This window comes from Balaenoptera acutorostrata, chromosome 15 (assembly GCF_949987535.1).
Source record: "Balaenoptera acutorostrata chromosome 15, mBalAcu1.1, whole genome shotgun sequence".
In the NCBI taxonomy this organism is placed as follows: Eukaryota; Metazoa; Chordata; class Mammalia; order Artiodactyla; family Balaenopteridae; genus Balaenoptera; species Balaenoptera acutorostrata.
The window spans coordinates 772,442-793,209 of NC_080078.1; the positions used below are offsets into that span (position 1 = coordinate 772,442).

Sequence of the window (20,768 nt, forward strand, 5' to 3'; positions counted from 1 at the left end):
TGGGCCTGGAGTGGGCAGCAGCAGGAGGCCCGTGTGGCTGGAGGGTGGTGAGAAGGGGCGCTGGTGGGAGTGTGGTGGGGAGGGTCACCTCGTGTGGGGTCTGGGGTCTCCTTCCCGGGGCGGTGGGAAGCTGCTAGAGGGCTTATAGCAGGGGTGACACATGGCCTGGGGCCCCTGGGTGGTGCTGGCCGGAGCCAAGGACTGGACTCAGAGCCTGGAGAGGAGATGGGCCCCGGGCTCCCCAGGCTGCGGGCCTCCAGGTGGGGCAGTGTGTACACTCCTCTCGAGGCCCCTGTGGATGGTCACTGTGGCCCCCGTGTGAAGGAGAGCCTGAGTGGGGGGCATGTCTCAGGAATGGCCCAGAACCGGGGCCTTCTAGGGTCCCGGGGGGGCTGGTTTGTCCCCACGGTTGGGCCTCCTGTGTAGCTGGGTACTCAGCCCCGTCCCCTTTGGCCTGGACACCATCCCTGGGTCCTGGCTCTCAGGCTCTGGACGGCCCCATGTCACATGGGTCCTGCAGGGAGTCCCTCCCTGGAGCCTCCAAAGGGTGCCCCGGATCGCAGGTCCCTGAGCTGGACGGGCTGCAGCAGGCCATGGTCCAGCCCAGGGAGCCCAGCCCGGGGAGCCACTCCTGCCCCGCCCCGCCCCCTCCCCCTCCTGCCTTGGAGAGGCCCCGACGCAGGGGGGCTGGGGGCACCTAACTTGGGGGCGGGGCAGGAGCCAGGCCCACCCCCCCGCAGGCGGAGTGGGAGGAGCCCTGAGCTGAGTGCAGGGCTTCAGGACAGTTCGCGTCTGCGAAGAGATGGGGTTTGGGGGTTCACAGTGATTCTTCTACCTGGTGTGGCCTGAGATGTCCCCGGAGCAGAGGAGACACAGAAGACTCTGCTGGTTCTCTGCCTGACCCTGGAGCCGCGCGCCCGCGAAGGGCCTTCCTCCCAGGGATGCCCTGATTCTCAGGGGGAGAGCTGGCGTTCAGGGGAGTGGTGGCGGGGCTCTGAGGCCCAGACCGAAGGGGGTCAGGAGATGGCTCGCCTCCTCGGCCGCCTTGGCCGCCTTCCTGTGCGCTCCTCCACGCAGCGAAGAGAGGGTGGGTGTTGGGGTCCCCAGGGGGCCAGGAGCAGCCCTGTCTGGGGGTGACAGGGAGGGAGCTGTCGCCAGGGAGATGGGCGGCAGTGCAGGGCGGGGCTCAGGCGCTCACTGCTGGTGAGAGGCTGAAGCATGGGGCGGCCTGGGCGGAGGCCGGGACCCCAGAGGCGGGTCTCAGAGAAGACAGCCTGGCCACAGGGCCTTAGGGAACACCTGCCTGGTTTACGGAGGAGAAACTGAGGCTGGGACAGAGACTGTGGCTGCTCTGGGGTCCTTCCCCGTCTCTCCTCTGCCGCCAAAGGGCCTCTTGAGATGCCACCCTACCCTGTCCAGCCTCCAAAGCCTCGGGACACCCGCAGGCCTGGTCTTGGCGGGGCTGCGCTCCTCCCCGGCCACGCCAGCCCCCACTAGCCGCCCGCCGGCACCACGGGGGACGTGGCGGGCCGCCTTGATTGTGTCGATGGGAGATGATTTTCAAGGTGAAATTTCTAGTTCAGTTGAGTCACTTTCGTTCAAGGCAGCGCACAAAATGTCATCCCCGCCCTGTTCTGCGCGCGATGTGCTGCTCTCCCGTTGCATTTAAATTTACCCCACTTTCCCTCCCTGACACCTGTTTAAATCAATATCTTCCTCTGCAGGTCGCGGGGAGAATGTGCCCGGCTCTCCACACAGCGCTTCTCAAATCCACTAAAATCAACACAATAATTGAAATATTTTCAAGCTGATTACACCGCAGCCCGAGGCTAGCCTGGTTGCTAAGGGTGAGCTCCGCGGTTGCTAGGGGGAGTAAATCATCTTGCATTATTTGATTTTTGTTATAGATATGAAACCGCTACTCCCGCGATTAAATGTCTCTCAGCCTAACACCTATGGGACCTGGGGAGAGGGAAGAGAAAGGCACCAACCTTGACCCTGTCAAATAAATATCTCTAACTTTTCCTGTCCTCGGGCCTCCCAGCCAAACCTGTCTGTGGGTTTTTTTCTTCCCTTAACCTGACTTTAAATAACAAAGCTGTGGGGACCGGGAGATGAAGAGAGGGAGGCTGTCTGCTCCGTTAACGGTGCGGGGACCTGCCATCCATCCCCAGCCCGCCCAGCAGCCTCTGGATGCTGGCTGCCCGCCCACTCTCCTCTGGCCCCGAGCTCGGGCTGGCCGGCCCGGGTGGGCTCGGGGGACCAAGCACTCCTGCGGGGCTCCCTGGCCCACGGAGGTTGGCGTGCAAAGGACTTGTGACCCCCTACCCCTGCCCATTTCTGATCTCCTTCTCCCTCGGCAAATTTGACCCAGACCCCGGCTTTGGCCTGGCTTTGACCCGGGGGTCCCAGAGTGAGGCCAAGGTCACCAAGCCCCAGGATGTGGGGACCGCGGTGGACAGGGTCACTGTCCCCCTGACCCCGGGGCGGCAAGATTGAGGCCCAGAAGGTCGGGGGCCCAGGGGCTGGTGCGAGGCTCTCACTGCTGGAAGCACAGCTGTGGGACATCCTCACCTGTGCCCGCTCCCCTGGCTCGTCCCGGGCACATGGCCCTCCCTCTGCAAGCCTCCCCCTCCCCCAGCTGGCAGACACCCCACAGCCTGCCCTGGCCAGCGCCCTCGGAAAAGTGAGGGTGTCCCTGGCTGACCGAGGTTGCGCCCGCTGAGCCGTAAGTACCTCTGCCCCGAGCCGGCTGTCGGTGGCAGGTGGGCTGTGAGGCTGCCCTGCTGGGACCCGGCCAGCTGTTCCCGTGAACGAATCTGAGTAAATTAACAAACAGCACACACACCTGTCAGCTGAATCGTTCCTGATGACTCTAAGTGGCGGGCCGGATGCGCGGAGCTGCACCTCTGCCCGGGACAGCCGGGGACAGTCCCGCGTGGCACCACTGGCCCGGCCCGGACCCCGGCAGCCCCTGGCCCTCCGCCTGTCCTTGGGGGCCAGATGTGGCTCCCAAAGCACTGCTGTCCCTGGGGTGTCCCCGGCTCCCAGCTCTGTAGGGCAGCACCCCGTCTGTCTCAGTGCCCGATGCCCGGGCACCCCCAACATCCCAGGGCCGCCTGAGCATCTGGCTCTTCGGGACTCAGGCCGGTCCCTTTTTCCTGGAAGTCCTCGCTGACCACTGCAGCTGCCCCTCCCCAGCCTCCCGCCGGCTCACGCCCCGGCATCACGGTGCTTTCTCAGCTGTGTTCAGCGCTCGACAGTTTGCCCTCTCAGCCCCAGGGGAGGAGGTCAGCCACCGTTTTGCAGTCGCTGCAGAGGCCAGGGTGATAGAAGGCCTCTCGGCTCACCTGACAGGAGGCCAGAGTGGAGCCTGAGCCCCGTCTGGGGGCCCAGGACCACATCGCAGACCCACAGTGCTCACTGCCCCTGGCAAGCCCTGCCTGGTCGTACTGGACCCCACGTGCGCCCTCCCTTGAGGTCGTGTGATGTGAATGGCTGCGGGGACAGCGGGTGGGAAAGGCTGGTGGGCGGGAGGGGGAGGGGAGGAGGCCTCAGCTGGGTCAGGGTCGGCCTTGGTTGGGCGGTGGGGTCCGTGAAACCACCCTCTGTGGAAACCCAGGCCAGGCCGGCCCAGCCAGGCCCTCGGGGTGGACACAGGGAAGACCTGGAAGCAGCGGGGTCCCCTTTCTGAGGGCCCGTGACATGCCCACAATTCACTTTCTTAGCTAACCTCAGAGAAGCAGGCACTTGAGCCGCCCCCATTTTACAGGTGAGGAAACAGGTTCAGAAAGGTTCACCCACCTGCTCAAGGGGTGAACAGGGCCGAGGTTGGGGAGGGAGCGGAGGGGGTGGGCTTTGCACCATCATAGCTGTGGGTTCCGGATGGGCCCCGGGGTCCCACACCTCCTGGGATCCCTGCCCCCATCCGCAGGACAGGGTCAGCATGCTCTAGACCTGGGGACCTGGCCTCGGCCACCCTCCCCCTCGGGTGGCAGGTGGCAGGGGCCTCACATTCCTCCACCGAGTGCCCTTGAGTGGAGGGCCCTATGGCCTCGGCCTCCTTGTAAAGGGCCGCGTGGTCGAGGGAGGGGCCGGCATGCAGTGGCCCCGGTAACGGTGTGGTTACTCTGGTCCCGAGGCATGGACCAGGGGTTCTTTGCCCCTCGTGGGCCTCTGTCCAAGGCTGTCACACCCCTCCTTGTGCTGTGACCTCCGCTTGGGGTGCCCTTCCCAAGCCCTCAGTCCCTGAGCTCCTACTCATCCCTCAAGGCCCGCCCTGTTACCTCCTCTCCTGGAAAGCCTCTCCTGTCCCCCAGCCAGCGGGGCGTGCTGCCACGACGGCACGCATGATGGCTCAGGGACCTGCACTGCCCTTAAGGGCAGGGGCCTCGTCTGATGCATGCTGCGTCCCCAGCCCAGAGCCGGCGAATCCTTGCCGGAAGCGGGAGCGCCCTGTCTGGTTCCTCTGACTCAGCACTGGGCCCAAGAGGACTTCTCTGTCACCTGGTCCAGCCGCTCCAGCTGGGCGGGGGTGGGCTGGCCCAGTGGCCTGGATGGCCCTGGGGTGGCCGGGGGGCCGGCTCCCCTCTGCTGCGGCTGAGGCCGGGGGGTGTCGGGGCGTCGGCCAGAAGCACCTTAACTCTAGAAGGAGTCTCCAGATGTAGCATCGGTGGGGAGCTCCGATCTCAGCAGACACCTATGTCCGGGGGAGCCTTTCACGGGGTTGGCATGTTTTAGAACAGCTGAGGCCTTGGCAAAGAGGCCTGGGGTGGGGGCGGGGCTGAGGGGCCCACAGGGTGACTGGGGTCCTACCTGGAGGCCCAGGCCCTGGGTGGGGATGAGATGCAGCTGAGGGTGTTGGGACAGGGCTGGCGGCAGGGTCAGAACAGGGGTGAAAGAGGCCCCAGGGCTGAGACGCCAACCGGCGGGTCTCTAGGAGGAGCCTGGGGCTCTGGCCGTGAACAGCCAGTGTGTGGTCCGCGGGGTGAGGGCTAAGGAGCTCTGCCCCTCCAGCCCAGAGGCTCGGGCCTGCCTGGCTCTCCCTGAGCCTTGAGGCGGCTTAGAGCCCAGGATCCTGGCCCCCTGGCCTCCCCGCGCCCTCAGCCTCCTCTTCCTCTAGCACCTGCATCCGCACCCCAACCATGGGCACTCTGCGTTTTCTAGAACCCTCCTGCCACCCTGGCTCCGGACCTGGAGGATCGGCCCCCAGTGCCTCTCCGGGCCCCCAGGGAGCCCCTCCTGTTTACCAGGCTGCCACCTCCTGCCCCGCCAGGCCACCGGGACCCTCCTCGGCCGATCAGTGGAGCCATCTGCCGCCAGAGCTGCGAGTCTCCGGGCAGAAACCGCGGTGACAAGCGGGGATGTCCGTGCAGCTATCAGCCGAAGCAACATCAGCCTGCCTGCCGCTGTCGACAGCCGAGGCCGGTTAGGCTGTCCCTCCCCTCCCTTTAGCTGCAGACAACAGCTCCCTGTATTATATTTTCTCACTCAATTAGCACTATCATCCTGCTGAAATAGAGGCCAATTTACCTATAATGACATCATTGTTAGGGAGGCGCGGGCGGGGCGGCCCCGGGTCGTGGAGACAGGTCCGTCTCTCTCCACTAACCCTGCCGGGGCCGGACGGCCACGCGGGGAAGCACAGGGCGCCTGGGCGGCCTATCGGCGGCCACCCCGTCACCTCCGACCACAGACATTGTTTCCGACAGTTCTCAGGAGCAGTGTGGCGGAAAATTGAGTCCAGATTCATTAGGTTTTTCAGTGTGCCGCTCAAGTCAGTTAAATTGATACATTTCCTAACGAAATTGAAGTGCTTTGTGCTGCCAGCGGAAAGCCGGGTGACCGGCCTCGGCCCGCTGAGCAGCGGAACGAGCTGACGGGTCCATTAGGCCGCCCGGGCGCCGGCCCCCTCTCCCTCCGCTCCCGGCCCGCGCTGTAAATCTCCGCCAATTTCGGGCCTAATCATCATTATAAACCCTTCCCCTGCCCGCTCCCTCGCTCGCCCGTCCGTCCGCCCCTCGCTCACAAAACAGCCCGCGATGTGCTAATCGGGCCGGCCTGCGGGGTCAGCGTCCCTGCTGGCTCATCTGGGCCTGGGGGCTGAGGACCCCGAGGTGCAGGGGCTCCAGGCTGGAGGAGGGGGCAGCCTTGAGAGGCAGCAGCGGGACTTCGGAGTGGACGGTGTGCCCATTCGACAGGTGGGGAAACTGAGGGCAGGTGATGCAAGCCTAGAACGTCAGGGTTCAAGGGACCCAGGAGACCATCGTCTCTAACTTGACTCTTTCCTTTCTTAACTGAAATCCATACGGAAAGTGCACAAATGTCCCGAGAATGGCGTGGTTCGTTTTTACATATGTAGTTCTTACACCCCCCCACGAAGCCCCCCTAGATGTTGGGCCAGCACATTCCAGTGCCCCCTCCCAGTCATGGCAGCCCAGCAGGGTAACCACTGTTCTGATTTTGAGCTTCACGTACGTGGGATCGTACAGTGTATCCTTTGTGTGTGTGGGTTTGGGGGCCGAGTCACCATGTTTAGCTCTTTTTCATTGCTGTGTAGTATTCTGTGGTGTGAGGTTCCGCATTCCACCGACATTGCCGACTTGGGGCTACGTGAGTCAATCTACCGTGAGCATTTCTCACGTGTGACTTTGGCGCCATGAGCACTCATCTCTCGAATCTTCTGCCCACCCCCCTGATCCCCCCACCCATCCATCATTCACAGAGCTGCACGGTGAGTTTTGGAAATGCAGCCGAGGGTCGTCCTTCCCCCCTCCCCCTCCCCTCCCCCCTTCTTTCTTCCCCCTCCCCCTCCCCTCCAGTTCCCCACCCCCATCCCTCCTAGTGGGAAGGCAGCCAGGTGGCAGGCAGGCCCCCTGTGAGGAGAGTGTCCAAGTGAGGCTGGGAGATTGGCTATGCTGTCGAGATAGTAGGACTGGGTTTCTCATTTTCAAACAAGGGCGACACAGAACGGTTGGGGAAAGCTGGTACTCGCTGCATGTTGTTGGGTTGGAATTGGTTTCGTTACACGTAGACGGACGAGGAAATAAACAGGAACGCCCGTGCACATGTGTAGTGTTCCTCACTCTGTGTGTCAGCCCAGGGAGGTCCAGATGCTGCAGCATCTCAGCAGCAGTGAGCACACCTCCTGCCCGGACCTTGGTTCCTCACCACCATCCTCTACTGGAAGGAGAGGCGGCTTGGCCGAGTCCAGGGCTGGGGCGGGAAAGAGGCTGAGCCGGGCACATCTGTTCAGGAAGTAGGGGAGTGCGTCCAGGGGACCTGGGTGCCGGCTCCAAGGGGTGCCTGCTGGTCAAACGGGGACAGTTCAAGCATCAGATAAATAACAGGGTTATAACCCGTGGAATGAAATAGCAGCCACACATCCACAGCGATGCAGATAAATAGATAAACACACGGGGAGAAGGGCGGATGGGGGTTGGAAATCGCCGTTTGTCAACCATCACGGCAATTACCAGCGATGGATGTTAAAGCTGGTGGGTGATGTTTGACGAGAAGGGTGATCTTACGTAGTTTCAAAGTATCTCCACGGCAGATCCTTGTGTGTTGCACACCGGGGAAGAGTGATTTCACGGCGGGAAAGCACGTGGATCGCAGTGAGCCGCACCACGTGCCCTCATGTGACGCAGCGCCACCCTGCGGTATTCCTGCCCAAAGCGCCTGTCCGCAGGCTACTCATGAGGAAACACCCGTCGAACCCACATGGAGGGATGTCGTGGGAAACAACAGGCCTGCGGTCTCCAGGGGGGTCACAGTTGTGAACGTCAAGGAGAACCCGGGAGACGGGGTTCCCGACAGCCGGATGCAGTACGTGATCCTGTAACTGGATCCTTCGCTATGAGGACAACTGATAAAACCCGAATCTTCTGGGCAAAGTGCGTGTTCTGGGTTCCTTGTATGATTCTTGCAATTTCCCTCTAAATTTGAAATTCTCCCCAAATAAAAAGTTAAAAATAAAAAGCTATCGAAAGCATGCTGCTCAGTGAAAGAAGGCAGACACAAGAGGCCACATAGCGTGTGATTCCATTTATGTGAAATGTCTGGAACAGGCAAATCCACAGAGACAGAAAGCAGATTGGGGGGTGCCAGGGGCTGGGGCACTGGGGAGGGGGAACGGGGAGTGACCGCTAATGGGCACCAGGCCCCCTTCTGGGTGACGGAAATGATTCTGAACTGGATGGAGGTGATGTTCGCACAACACGGTGAATGTACCAGCGGCGCTGATCACTTCCCTTTAAAACAGCGAATTTTGTGTGACGTGAAATTAAAATCAAAAGCTGCAGGACGGTGAGAATAGAAACATTTCCCTGTCCCTCCCTGGTTTAAAGGCTTCGGGACCCTCAGGTCTGGGCTGTCCCACCGACCCTTCCCCCTCCCCACGCCCCAGTCACCTGCCAGTCTCCTGAGGGGCCCAATCCCATTTGTGCCCCTGGGCCTTTGCAAGTGCGGCCCCTACAGATGTCAGTGTCAGGGCCGCTCCTTCCGAGTCCCCTCCTGCTCCCCAGTCATCTGCCTTACACAGTAATGCGCTGTGACACTTTGTTCAGTCTTTGTCACCCCAGCGGCCGGCTCTGTCCTGCCCTGGACCACGTCATGCTCACGTGGGGCCCCAGACAGTGGGTGTTGGTATGCTTCACAAATGATGACCTCGGGCTGGAGAAGGAAGGGTCCCACAGTGGGTGGAAAGGCAGGACCAGAGCCCCGGCCCTGCTCCTGGGGTGCAGGTGCAGGTGGGGGCAGTGGGCGCTCTCAGCACCTGGGCCCTGTGTCCGCCGTCGCAGCCGCGGGGCCGGTGGGACAGTGACCCTGCCCCGGTGCTGAGGGTGGTCTGAGCAGCTCCGGCCTCCGGGCCAGCGGGGGAGGTGCTGGGGGCCCTCACCCCCACCCCCACCCCGTCTGTGCCCACCTTGCTCCCAGCCACAGCCTGCCGGGATGTGTGGAATCCTGGAAGAGGTAACACGGCCTTCTGGAATCCCCCTGAAGATGGAGAAGGGCAGGGTTGTGGGCTCCCCTGCCTGACACTCGTGGGAGTCTGACGATGGAAAGCCCACCAAGTGACCTCAGAACCAACGGGGGTGTCAAGGGGACAGCCTGGTCACCCAGTACAGTGACCACTGGCCACCTGTGGTTACAGAGCACCCAAAATGCGGCCAACGCAAATCTAGGCGCCCAGGAAGGGTCACATACACACCCGACCCACAGCTTCGTATCAGCGCAAACAGTTCTGTTAATACTTGTGTCTTGATCACATGTTGAAATGGTTGTATTATTGGTGTTTTTTTCGTTTTCGTTTCTTTCTTTTTTTCTTATTTTTAATTTTTTTTTGCGGCCGCGCTGCGCGGCATGCGGGATTTTATCTCCCTGGCCGGGGATCGAACCCGTGCCCCCTGCAGTGGGAGCTCAGAGCCCTAACCACTGGACCGCCAGGGAAGTCCCTATTTTTGGTGTTTTAAGTGTATTATTGAAATTAACGTCACCTGTCTTGATGTTTCTACCATGGCCACTAGAAAATGAGAAATCACTTATGAGGCTGCACTTGCGTTTCTTCAGGGCAATGCTGCTCTAGAAAATGCAGAAACAGACTCCAAGGGACAAGGCTAAGGCCCTCGCCCACGCCGACTTCAGAGTCGTCTCCAGCCGGATTAAAGTTGGGGTTCTTGTTTAAACTGAGGTGAAGTTCACGTCACGTAAAAGCCGCCAGCTGAACCGTTTGGAAGTGTCCAGTCCAGCTGCATTTAGCAGTTCACGGTGTCGTGCCACCATCACCTGCATCTCGTTCCTGGGCATCTTCCACCCCAGGAGGAGACCCCGTGCCTGAGCACCCACTCCTGCCCCGGCCCCTGGACCACCACACCCACCCTGCTGTCTCTGTGATTTGCCTGCTCTGGACGTTTCTTCTTCTACGTCGTCTTTTATGACTGGCTCCTTCACTGAGATGTTTTCCAGGTTTATCCACGTTGTCGCGTGTTTTAGAGCTCCATCCCTTTTGGGGTCCAATCCTGCTGCCCTGTGCGGACCGACCACGTTTTATCTGTCACAGACACTGGGATGTGTCCACCCTTCGGCTGCTGGGGACAGAGGTGCTGTGGACGCTGTCCATGTTTTCGTTTGTGCGCCTGTCTTCAGTGATTTACTGAAGATTCAGGTATATAAAATACCTTTATGAAAAACAGAGCCCGGGCTCTGTCTCCAGCCCTGTGGCCTCTTCACTCCATCCTTGGCTGGACGTCCCTCTCCGACCCATCCAGACAGAAAAGCCGCCACACACTCGCCCCCCGGGGGACTGCCTTGGGCCGGGGGGTCGGGAGATGTGGGTTGGGGCCATGGGGTCACACAGGGCTCCCCTGCCCTGATCCTGGACGCAGCGAGGGGCAAGGCTCTGTGAGGGCTGGGGGGCCCTCTCGGGGTGGGGGACTGAGCTCTGGGACCCCGGGTCTGGGGATTCTGGAACGTTCTCGGGGCTAGTGGTCACCTGGGGAGTAGGATGGGGCACCCCAGGGAGCTCCTTCGGTGGGCCCGGGCGGCGTCTTGTTGGCAGTGCTGTGTGTCACCCTCAGCCCGGCCTGGCGGGGCCGCGCTTAGTGGAGGCCCAGGTGTCGGGCTGGCCCCGGGTGTGGCTGCTGAACGCTTTGGGCGGCCTGGAAGCAGCTGGGGTGGCCTGGGGAGCAGGCGCCCAGCCTGGCCACCCAACGACCTCCTCTCTGCACCTGAAGGTTGTGGGCATCTAGGGGGTCCCCACCCTCCAGTCTGGCCTCCGGAGACCACCGGACTCTGTCCCTCCCCTCAGGAGCCTCTTCTTACTCTGGGGCATGGACCCCAAAACAGGCATGAGCTGAGGGTCAGGGTGTGGGGTAGGGGTGCAGCCCAGGGAGAGGCCTCCTGGGCCTGGGGGTCAGGGAGGCCCCGTGGGAGCATCTTAGAGGTGGTGGGGCCAGGTGACAGGAGGGGCCAGGTGCCCGGTGAGAGCACATCTGGTGGGAAAGCTCCGGGCTGGGGTGTCTGGGGGTGGCTCGGGCTGCAGCGGCTGGTACGTTCCCGGGCCAGGAGCCCCTACATGGGGTTTGGGGCCTGATTCAGTGCTGGCTGCAGCTCTGAACAGCCAGCTACAGGCTGGCTGTGTCCCCAGGTCACTCCCTGGGGACAGGGAGTGACCTGGTCGGCTCTGCTCAGGGGAGTCTGGGGTCTCTGGAGTGATGCTGAGGGTCTGACACCGGGGCCTCGGGCGTGGGACTGGGGAGTGGTTTTCTCTGGGCCGGCAGCACCGGCAGGCCTGACCCAGACGAGCCATTAGGCCGTTAGCCTGCCCCCCGACCAGCTCCCACACGGGGCTGCAGAGAGGCCCGGGTGGAAATTTACAGCGTCGAGGAGAGAGCCTCTCGCCCAGGGTTCTGGCCGGACGCGGTGAGAGGACAATATTTCCCGTAGAAGGGAAATGCAGAAGCTCTTAACAAATCGATAGCTGCCTTCAGTCAATAAACCGTGGAGCTCGTCCCCCTTCTCGAGGGCGGGGGTCCCATGGGCAGCCTCCGCCGAGGAAGCAGGGGCTGTGGTGGGCACAGTGAGGGCGGCAGGGGCCCATGACCCGCTTTCTTCTCCGGGCCTGGGTGGGGGTCGGGGGCAGGATGCTTGGACGTCAGGCCGGCTGAGCATTGTGGCCCAGGGGTCCCCACCCTTCCCGGGCCTCAGCTTCCTCTCCGTCTGGTGGGCATCAAGGCACACTGGAGAGCTCGTGAGAAGCCAGGGAGACACGGGATGCCGGCCCATTTGCAAACTGTAGAGTGCTGTGCAGGGCCACGCGCATGTGGCCGCTGGCAGGTCCGTCCAGACTGAGGCTTCCTCCACCCCTTCCCTCGCCGGGACAGAGTGGTGGGCTGCCTGCCCAGCTGGCCTCGGGGGACGCCACGTGGCCGGGACGTGGTGCTCAGACTCTGCTTTCCATCTGGTGTGACTTGTCTCTCTCTGGACGCGCCCACCTCCCGTGGTTCCCGCCCACCCCCCCTCCCCAGCACCATGGTGCCCGGGCAACGGTGGACTTGAGCCTGGGGCTCGGCCCACGGCCCTGCTTGTACGTCTGGGGCCACACACGGGCCACCCAGAGGCCTCAGAGGAACCAGGTGGGGGTCTGTGCATGCAGCCTCCCCTTGCCCCAGTGGGCAGGGACCCCAGGATACCCGGCCCCCGAGGCCTAGGCGTCGAGGGGCTGAAACCCAGGCTGTGGAGAAGTGGAGGGCAGACAAGGGCAAGCTCCTCTGGGACGTTGGTAGGTCCGTGCCGGCCCCCCGGGGGTCTTGCAGGCCAGTGGCCGTCATCCTGTGGCACTCTTGGGGCCCGTGAGCCATCGAGATGGTGGCTGTGCTGAGTTCTCTGCACTCCCCGCCGAGGCCCCTGAAAGAGAGGCCTCTCTGTTCGGTGAAGCCGGCTGGCTCCCAGCAGGGTCCAGGGAGGGATCCTCCCACTGGCAGGAATCAAGCCCCTGCCATCCACAGCCCAAACCTCACCCCCGTCATTAGGCGGGTGCAGAAACAGGCGCCCAGAGAGGGGAGGGAAGGGCTCAGGGTCACACAGCACGTTGGAGGCTGCACTTCTCAGCTCCTATTTTATCCCCGTTTCACAGATAAGAAAACGGAGGCTCCCAAGCCCAGGCTGTGCCCTGGAGCAGCGAGCACCTCCTGGGGGCCTGCAGCCCCGCCAGCCAGGCCAGGCCAGGCCCGTGCCAAGAAGCCTCGGCGCCTGGAAACCGGAGAAGCCAGGCGGCTTGTCCGCTCGTTGCCCTGGAGATGTGAGGGGAGCTGCCTCCTTGTCTCAGTGCCAGGACCTCGCCGGCCCCTCTACAGCCGCCTCCAGCCAGACACGGCTCCGGTCATTAAATAGGGCAATTGTGGTGCCGGCTCCACGGACCCCATCCTGGACCAGGCTGGTAAGAAACCATGGATCCTGCGGGCATGGCCCCAAGGCCTGGGTGTCCGCTCTGCCTGCAAGGAGGGGGGCACACAGGGCCTCCCCGAGCATCCTCACCCCTGAGCTCAGCAGGAGCCTCTGTCCGTGCAGAGCCTGCGAGCTCCTGCCCAGACCCGAGTCCGGGGGGCCGGCCCCCGGGCAGCTCCCCGTCTGTGGCGGAAGCCGAGCGCGCCCAAGGACGTCCTCCTGGCCAGATTAGCCGTGCCCCGCTCCTGAAGACACTAAATCTGCAAGCTGGCAGAGAGCAGGGCAAGGCCAGGATACTCCTTCAGCTTTGGGCCTCCGTCCAATTAGCCCCGATAGCTGCGCCCTAATTCTCCCGAGCACTGGGAAGTCCTCCGGCCGGCATCACCGCCCCTTCCCGGCTCCTCCACCCCTCCAGACGCAGAGATGACTTTCCCTATCAAAATGTGCAATAAAGGCAGCAAGGCCCATTTCTTTTTTCTATTTTGAATTCTGTTAACTGACAATTTAACCTAAAATCCTCTGTATTTCCAGCTTGTACAGCTGTAAATAGAGACTGACAGTTTATTTTCACGTCCCAGCTTGCAGGGGGCGGCGGGGGGGAACCTATTTGAAATAAATACTTGCGGGTCCCTGACAGACTCCAGACGGGCCGTCGATGCGGCTGGCAATCTCTGGGACCTGTCACACTCTGTGATCCGTCTTTTTGCAAACACAAACGCTGCTGATTTCTTATCAAATGTAAAACCGGCCCAGCTCTTTCTTAAATGGTTACCACGAGCATGAAATTGACATTGTGAATCACATGTGACACTGGCTTGTCTGCGCTGTAATTGATCGGTGCTTAGGACCAGGCGCGGGGCTGCCCCAGCCCCCGCCAGCCCGGCCGCACCACCACCCCCACCACCCGCTCGCAGGCAGAGCCCGGGCCCCCTGCGAGCATCGTCAGTGGGAGAAAACTCTAAGAAAATGCCAGATTCGTGTTCGCCGTGGCCTCCCCCCTCCGCCATCCTCCGAGGTGTCAATTCCAATTTCCACGGCTTCATCATTACGCACATCAAACGGCTGTAATTGGCTGCTACAGAAATTTATCCTCCAAAAGGAGAGTGGGGGCGGCAGAGGAGGGAGCTTCGGAGGAGGACGGGAACGGTGGCGGTAATGAGATTTTGGAAGCCGCGGTGCCACCCCTGAGGTTGGCGGGGAGAGGAGGAGAGGCTGGCGAGCACGAGCTCCCCTTCGCGCTGGCTAACAAAACGCCGTTTGAAAACAAGTCTGGCAGAGTGTGGGTGTCACACAACAGTCGCAAACACACAGCACCGTTCCAGGAACAGCCGGCCCGTCTTTCACTGCCGCGTCGTCACGGTGACCGCGGGCCACACCCGCAGGCTCCCTCCTCCCACCCCACAGTTTGCACAGCTGGAGGTGCCCTTCCCGGCCTGCCATCCAGACACTCGGGTGATGATCGCTGCTCTGCAGAAGGGGAAACCAAGGCCCAGAGAGGGGGCGGGGTTTGCCCAGGGTCCCAAACCCAGAGCACTGGGCCTCCTCCGTTAGGGCTTTGCCTCCAAACACCACTTGGGGCCCCTCTGCCGTGCCGTGACCCCCAACGGTGCGTCTGCCTCCTGCCGGCCTCCCCCACCCCCGAGGCTGCCCACCCTTTGTCTGGCAGGGACGGCCCACGCCCGGGCTGCCCGTGAAATCTGAATTGGTTTTTCAGGCCATGGATTTTCTGGGGCCTCCTGGGGAGCGAGCCAGTCTGTGAAGAGACAGAGCAAAGGCCCCCGCAGGGCCCCTCCAGGCTCTCTCCTGCCTGGACGGCTGCTCAGAACTTGGCCGCCCCCTTCTCTGCCTCTCCCCGGCCCCCAGGACCTGCCAGCCTGGGCTCAGCCTAACCTGGCCCCGGGGACCAGGAGTCCCCACGGCTGAGCGGGGCCCACACTCCCCCCTCTGGGCCCACACACGGTCCAGCAGCTCCCTGGGCGAGGGTATTTATATGTCTGTTTTTCCATTTGGATTTTGTGACTGATGAAACAATGATACTAAATTACAGGCGCAGCGATCGTGCCTTGCAGCAGGCGGGCGGCAGGCTTCCCGGACCGCGGCTACGCCAGTCTCCTGTAGCCCGGCCCCTCACCAGGCCCTCGCCAGCTCTCGCCACGCCAGGAAGCAGGAAGCAGGAAGCAGGAAGCACCGCCCATTTTCCGGTGGGGAAACTGACACACCAGCCGTTTCCCGGTTGAGCCTGCGACCTAGATGTTCAGGCTGGCATCCCTTCCACAGCGCCACACACCTGCAGAGGCTGCCTGAAGCATCTCAGGAAATCCATCTGTGGCACGATGGTCGGAAGCTTCTTAGGCCTCCTGAATGGGAAAGGCTTGTTCCTCCTGGTTGCCTGGCTTATTTTTCTTGCATGGGCGGTGCCTTGGGTACATTGCAGTGGAGTGTGTTTCCCTTTTTGCCTTGGCCCCTAGGAAGCCCAGAGTCAAACCATCGTCTGTTTTTAGCTGTATGACACCATGGTACACACTTCTGAATCCTGACCTTACTGCTGGCTTCTCTCCATATTCACTCAGTTGGGTGTTATTTTGTTCTTACTATTTCAGATCCTTTGGGGAATGATGTGACTGAAGTTCAGAGAAGGGGGGTGAATCTGGTGTTGCTGGGCCTCTGTGGGGCCCACCTGCTAAATGCCATCCCTAGGGCTCTGTGCAGCGTCCATCGGGGGCTGGCACCAGGGTGGGTGCTTTGACAGGAGGGGTGCTTGGTGTTGCTGGTGATGGTGGGGGACCCACTCTGGGGCTTGATTCACGGCAGCTCCCAGGGGAACCACAGAGAAACTGTGGGGTGATTACGTCCGGGGTCAGCGAACAGGTTTCATTTATTTTGCCATTTTTGATGGAGCACAGCCTCCTGGAGCACTGTGTTAAGAAGGGTCCTGTGGGGGCTTCCCTGGTGGCACTGTGGTTAAGAATCTGCCTGCCAATGCAGGGGACACGGGTTCGAGCCCTGGCCTGGGAAGATCCCACATGCCGCGGAGCGACTAAGCCCGTGAGCCACAACTACTGAGCCTGTGCGTCTGGAGCCTGTGCTCCGCCACGGGAGAGGCCGCGACGGTGAGAGGCCCGCGCACCGCGATGAAGAAGGCCATCTTCAGGGCTGCCCCACGCCAGGGTGGCTCAGGTAGGCAGGACACGCATGTCCTTACCTTACCTGGGGCTCCTCAGACACCAGAGCCCCGTGAGATTTTCATACTCAGGCCAGAACAGAGGCGACGTAAACGTGGACCAACCGAGGTACACGGGCGAGCGAGCCTTTCCCCACCTGCTCAGCCTGGCGGAGGGAGGCTGGGCCCGGGCCGGCCTGGGCGGAGAGGCTGCTAGGGTCTCCAACTCTTCCCAAAGTCCCTGCCCATCCCCAGAGACTCAGAATGCCGGGGTGAAGTGCAGGCCTCGGCAGAGCTGTGCCAGCCTGGCCTGAAGACGGCCCGGTCCTGGCTCCCGGCAGAGGTGGAGGCCAGAGGGGGCGGGACCTGCCATGGCAAGCCCAGCGAGAGCGGTCTGGACGCCTCCGGGGCAGGCGAGGGGGGATGCGGGGCCGATGGGCGGCGGGCCCCGGGGCCGGGCACGTTCTGGAGCCGTCCTCTGGACGTGCCAGTCCTTGGGGGCCGGCCTCTCCCTGGCTCCCTCCTCTTCCCTCCCCCACCCCCAGCTGCGTGGCTGACACCACAGACCGGGGGCCAGCGGGCTGTGCAGCGAACGCCCCCTGCAGCCCCTCCCCTCCTTCCCAGGCTATGGGCCGGGCGTGCAACCGACCCCGGCTTCCTGCCCCCCACCCCAGCCCTCCGTGCTGCCCCTCCTCCTGGTGGCTGCTGGCGAGGCCCTGGGATGCCCAGACACTGTGCCCAGGGGTGGTGGGCTGCCCCACAGCCCAGACCCTGGGGTGGCGGGGTCCTCTGACCGGGCTGGCCAGGCCTCTCCTCGCCTCGCCGTGGAGCCGACCTGGGCCGGGCTGGCGTCCCTGAGTGAGTGGGGAAGGGAGGGGGGAAGCCAAAACTTTAAGGTATATGAACTGTGAAATTAACTCGAAATACTCAAATAAGGAATCGCAGAACAACATAAGCAAAGATGTTTACCAGGGCTTGAAGTTAAATACAGATTTTTTCATAAACCCAAACACAAGATGCAATACAGTTCTGTGGAATGTTAAATATAATTTACAGTGGAAAGAAGCTTCCTTACTCTCATAAACCTGCATGCATGGTGTCACTATCCGGGCGCTGGGAAGCTGAGTTCCCCTGGCTGCACCGCTGGGCCTGGTGCAGGCGGGCTGGGCACCCACGGCCTGCCAAGGGGCTGCCGGGCCTGGGGACCCAAGGGGCGGTGGGTGCTCCCCTCCCGGGTGGAAGGTGTCACCGGCGGGTCCAGAGATGACTGTGGTTGCCAGATTTGCCCTGCGCTTGGGCACTGCTGTAAAGCTCAGGTCAGGCAGAGCTCAGGGGAGGAAATCTCTCCAAACAGAGAAGCAGGCAATGAGTGGCCACCCAGGTGCTGACTGGCTCCTGGTCCCACCTGGCCTTGGTGCTGGGGCCCCGCCCACCAGCGGGGGCCAGGTGCAATGCAGGCCTGGAGCGCTCCCACCCAGAGACGCCAGCCCCAGGCCAGGGGATGGGGACCAAGGCACCCAGCTTCCTCTGTCCGGCCCCTCCTCGCTGTCAGATCCTGTCACAGGAAGATAGTCGTTTACACTGTAGTGAGAATGAGCGCCTTTACTGTGCTCCCTCCCCAGGACACTGGTCTTCTCTCTGGCTGTGGAGTCTTTGTTGACCCTGGAAATCCACTGGCATAGAAAGGCTAGAAAGGGGCAGGGAGCGGCCCAGAGCCACACACCTGATTCCAGTTGAGTTCTGATTGGAACTCACCTTCCGGGCCTCTGGGGAGAGCAGCTGAGCTCAGTCAGAGTTCTTGGCTGGGCAAATTTATCGAGAGCAGCAGCCCCACAGACCAGAACCACAGCCCGCATTTCAGGTGTGTGTGGGTGTGTGTAGGTGTGTAGGTGAGGACGTCTATGTGTGTAGCTGTTTGTGTGACGTTTCTGAACAGGGCCCGAGTGTGTCCATGTGTCTGTGTGAATCTAAGTACCCCTGTGTGTCGCTTGGGGGTGGCAGGGCTCAGTGTGTGCCCGGGGTGGCCATGGCCCCTGCACCCCTGGACTGTGGGGTAGCCCTTGCCCCAGGCAGGCAGCCCCGGAGGTGGTGGGCTGGAGGGGACACGCCCCCCGGCACCCCGCACCCAGGGGTACTGAAGACGGGCGGAGCGGCCTTGTACCACGCACTCCTGCAGCCCCCACCCCGGCCCCGGCCTGTCCAGGAGCCTGTGTGTGACGGCTTCAAGCCACGGGGGGTGCGGGGTGCAGGATCCCCATTCCCTGTGTTCAGCTCAGTGTGAAATGAGGCCCCCGCCGCTCCCCCCGGGCCAGCCTTGGCCACGGATATTGGACACAAAAGCGGAGCCTGGAGAGACCAGGTGGGCTGCCTTCACCTGGATGGGTGGGTGGGCCGGGATGGTGGGGAGGGTCCCCCGTTGCCAGCAGCATGCCCGGCACGTGGCCCGAGGCTGGGCTGTCCTCCCAGGCCCAGGCCCACCTGGGTGCCCAGTGGGTGGGTTCAGAGGGGACGGCCAGTGTCCCCGTCCACAGGGGCCAGGCTGTGTGCCGCAGTGCTGCCCTCAGCGTCTCCTCCAGCCCCACCTCGGGGGAGGGGCACTGGCGGGCCCAGATCCCAGCCCAGGCTGCCCACCGCTGACGGGTGCCCCGTCCACTCCAAGCCCTCCCCCAGTGCACACAGGTAGGCATCCGTAGCCTGTTTACCAAGCTTGTATTGTGTGCCCACTGCCTACCAGGCCCCGAGCTGGGAGCTGGGACCCCAGCGCCAGCTGTGGCCCTTGCCCTCTGGGGCCCCCATCTTGGGGGTGGGACAGGGGCGGCAGTCACGGCTGTGTGGCCGATCGATTTCTGGCCTCGTCAGCCAGGCCCTGGGGAGGGGCTGGGCCCAAGATGGGCCACCTGGGTCCCCAGGCCTCGGGGGGTCCCTGGGGCAGCCTGTCAGGGCCCTCGGTGTCCCGGCCCAGGGCATCCTGCCCCCTGCCGTCCCTCCCAGGCTGTGCCCTCTGCCTGCCCACAGTCGCCTGGTCACTCTTACACTTGCAGGAGGCCGGTGGCATTTCTCCAGACTCCCAGCCTCCCTAATTTTTGTGCTGCTGCTACAGGGAGTATTTTCTTTAAAAACAGGATGGATGTGAGAAAAACAACAACGCTCCGAAACCACACTTAATGGGTGGGTCGGGCTGGCTCGTTAGCACTGAATAATCGAGCTGCAACCTCACGGCTGGGAAACAAAAATAAACAACCCACCCGGCGCGCTGGGGACGGGGGCTTCCACATTCAGCCCCCAGTACCTGGGTCCTGGGTCTCAGGACAGCGGCAGGAGGGCTCCCGGTCAGCAGGGGCGCGGGCATCTCCACGGGGACTGCCTTCCTCCGCGCCCTTGCCGGGCACCCACCCTGGGAAAGGTCACTTGAAGGGGACAAACCTCCCAGCCCCTCCCAGGGATGAAACCTTTGTGGCAACCGAAATCCTGCTCGGTAATTTAAGCTTGCTTCCTCCTGCCCCATCCTCAGTGAAGAAGGAGAACAGCTGGCCTTGTCTCTTTTTCTAATAAATCCCATCCGACTGCACTGCCGGGGAGGGACCTGCCAGCTCAGCTGTCCGGCCCAAGGAGAAGGGCCAGATCTCCATCAGCCCTGGGCTCTGGAAATCGGACGGGGAGACCCAGGCGGCGACCCCTGTCCCGGGCAGCCCTCCACTCGCGCCGCCTTTGTATGAGTGGGTGGGGTGCGCCGGGCCGGCGGGAGGGCCGGGGTCTGGGGGGACGGCAGCCACTCATTTGTGCAGCCGAGTTCCAGGCGCATTGTGTACTGGGCCGAACTTTAGCTCACAATTTGGGATTAGAGCAAATCCGAGTATTTTTCTGCATGCCTGCCCGCTCCCGGGCACCCAGAGCCTGCTGGGTAACTGCCTATTATCCGCCGGTTCCACTCCAGTGCCCTCCCCAATAAAACTTTTCATATCCTTATAAACGAACTCGATTGCCGTGTTATAAACATTTACACTGTGCTAACAGATCATCTCCGCACATCAGAATTGGCTAAATTCCCTTTTCCAGATGAATATATTGAAGGAGATTAGAGATATGATAGCTTTTCAGATTGCTGAACCCAGAGAAATTAGTTTAGTGAGCATTTACAGAGGCTAAATTGGAACCATTAAATAGTGGATTAAATTGATGGCACTTTCATTGTCTGTCCTTCGGTACCGCTGTAAAATCAATTAGCCGTCACCAGCCCATTCTCCATATAGTGAGATTGTCATCCTGCCTGGAAGCTGATGCAAAACGTCCCAGCGGTGGCGAGGGGTGTGAAAACACACCTATTAGGTGGTGTGGCATGAAATAGCATCAGGGACCCCGGCTGCCCCGGGAAGGCCCCGCCCGCTGCCCTGGCCTCCCTGCATCCCCAGCCTCTGCCGGCTGTGCATCGAGGGGCTGCTGGCAGCTGCCCCCTCCCCGGAGGCAACGGGGACGGGCGAGGGGGGTGCCCGTGGGCACGGCTGGGCCCCCGTAAGAAAGGCCGAAGATGGCGCACGTCTGCAGGGAAGCAGCAGTCTCGGAGGGCGCTCAGGGGCTGCCTGGAGGGTAGCTTTCAGGTCGTGACCGAGCGTGTGACTCTTGCTGTCACAAGCCTGTGCTGGGAGCTTACTGAGCATCAGCCACG

At 62.1% G+C, this 20,768-nt stretch overlaps 1 protein-coding gene across 1 annotated transcript; it reads left to right on the top strand.

The window, feature by feature from the left end:
- The first annotated feature begins 9,630 nt into the window (after nucleotides 1–9,630).
- Nucleotides 9,631–16,548, top strand: LOC130704893 (uncharacterized). The gene is made up of 3 exons (XM_057529379.1): nucleotides 9,631–10,165; nucleotides 12,635–12,937; nucleotides 14,993–16,548. Exons 1-3 carry the CDS (start codon nucleotides 9,935–9,937, stop codon nucleotides 15,452–15,454), a joined length of 996 nt encoding a protein of 331 aa, XP_057385362.1. The 5' UTR covers nucleotides 9,631–9,934; the 3' UTR covers nucleotides 15,455–16,548.
- Nucleotides 16,549–20,768: the final 4,220 nt, after the last annotated feature.

Excerpts from the sequence above, each read along its gene's own strand:
- LOC130704893 (XM_057529379.1), top strand. The coding sequence starts at position 9,935 with ATGACTGGCTCCTTCACTGAGATGTTTTCCAGGTTTATCCACGTTGTC. Across the intron at positions 10,166-12,634 it reads GTGATTTACTGAAGATTCAG|ATAAGAAAACGGAGGCTCCC; the intron begins GTATATAAAATA and ends CCCGTTTCACAG. Across the intron at positions 12,938-14,992 it reads CCCCATCCTGGACCAGGCTG|GCGCAGCGATCGTGCCTTGC; the intron begins GTAAGAAACCAT and ends ACTAAATTACAG.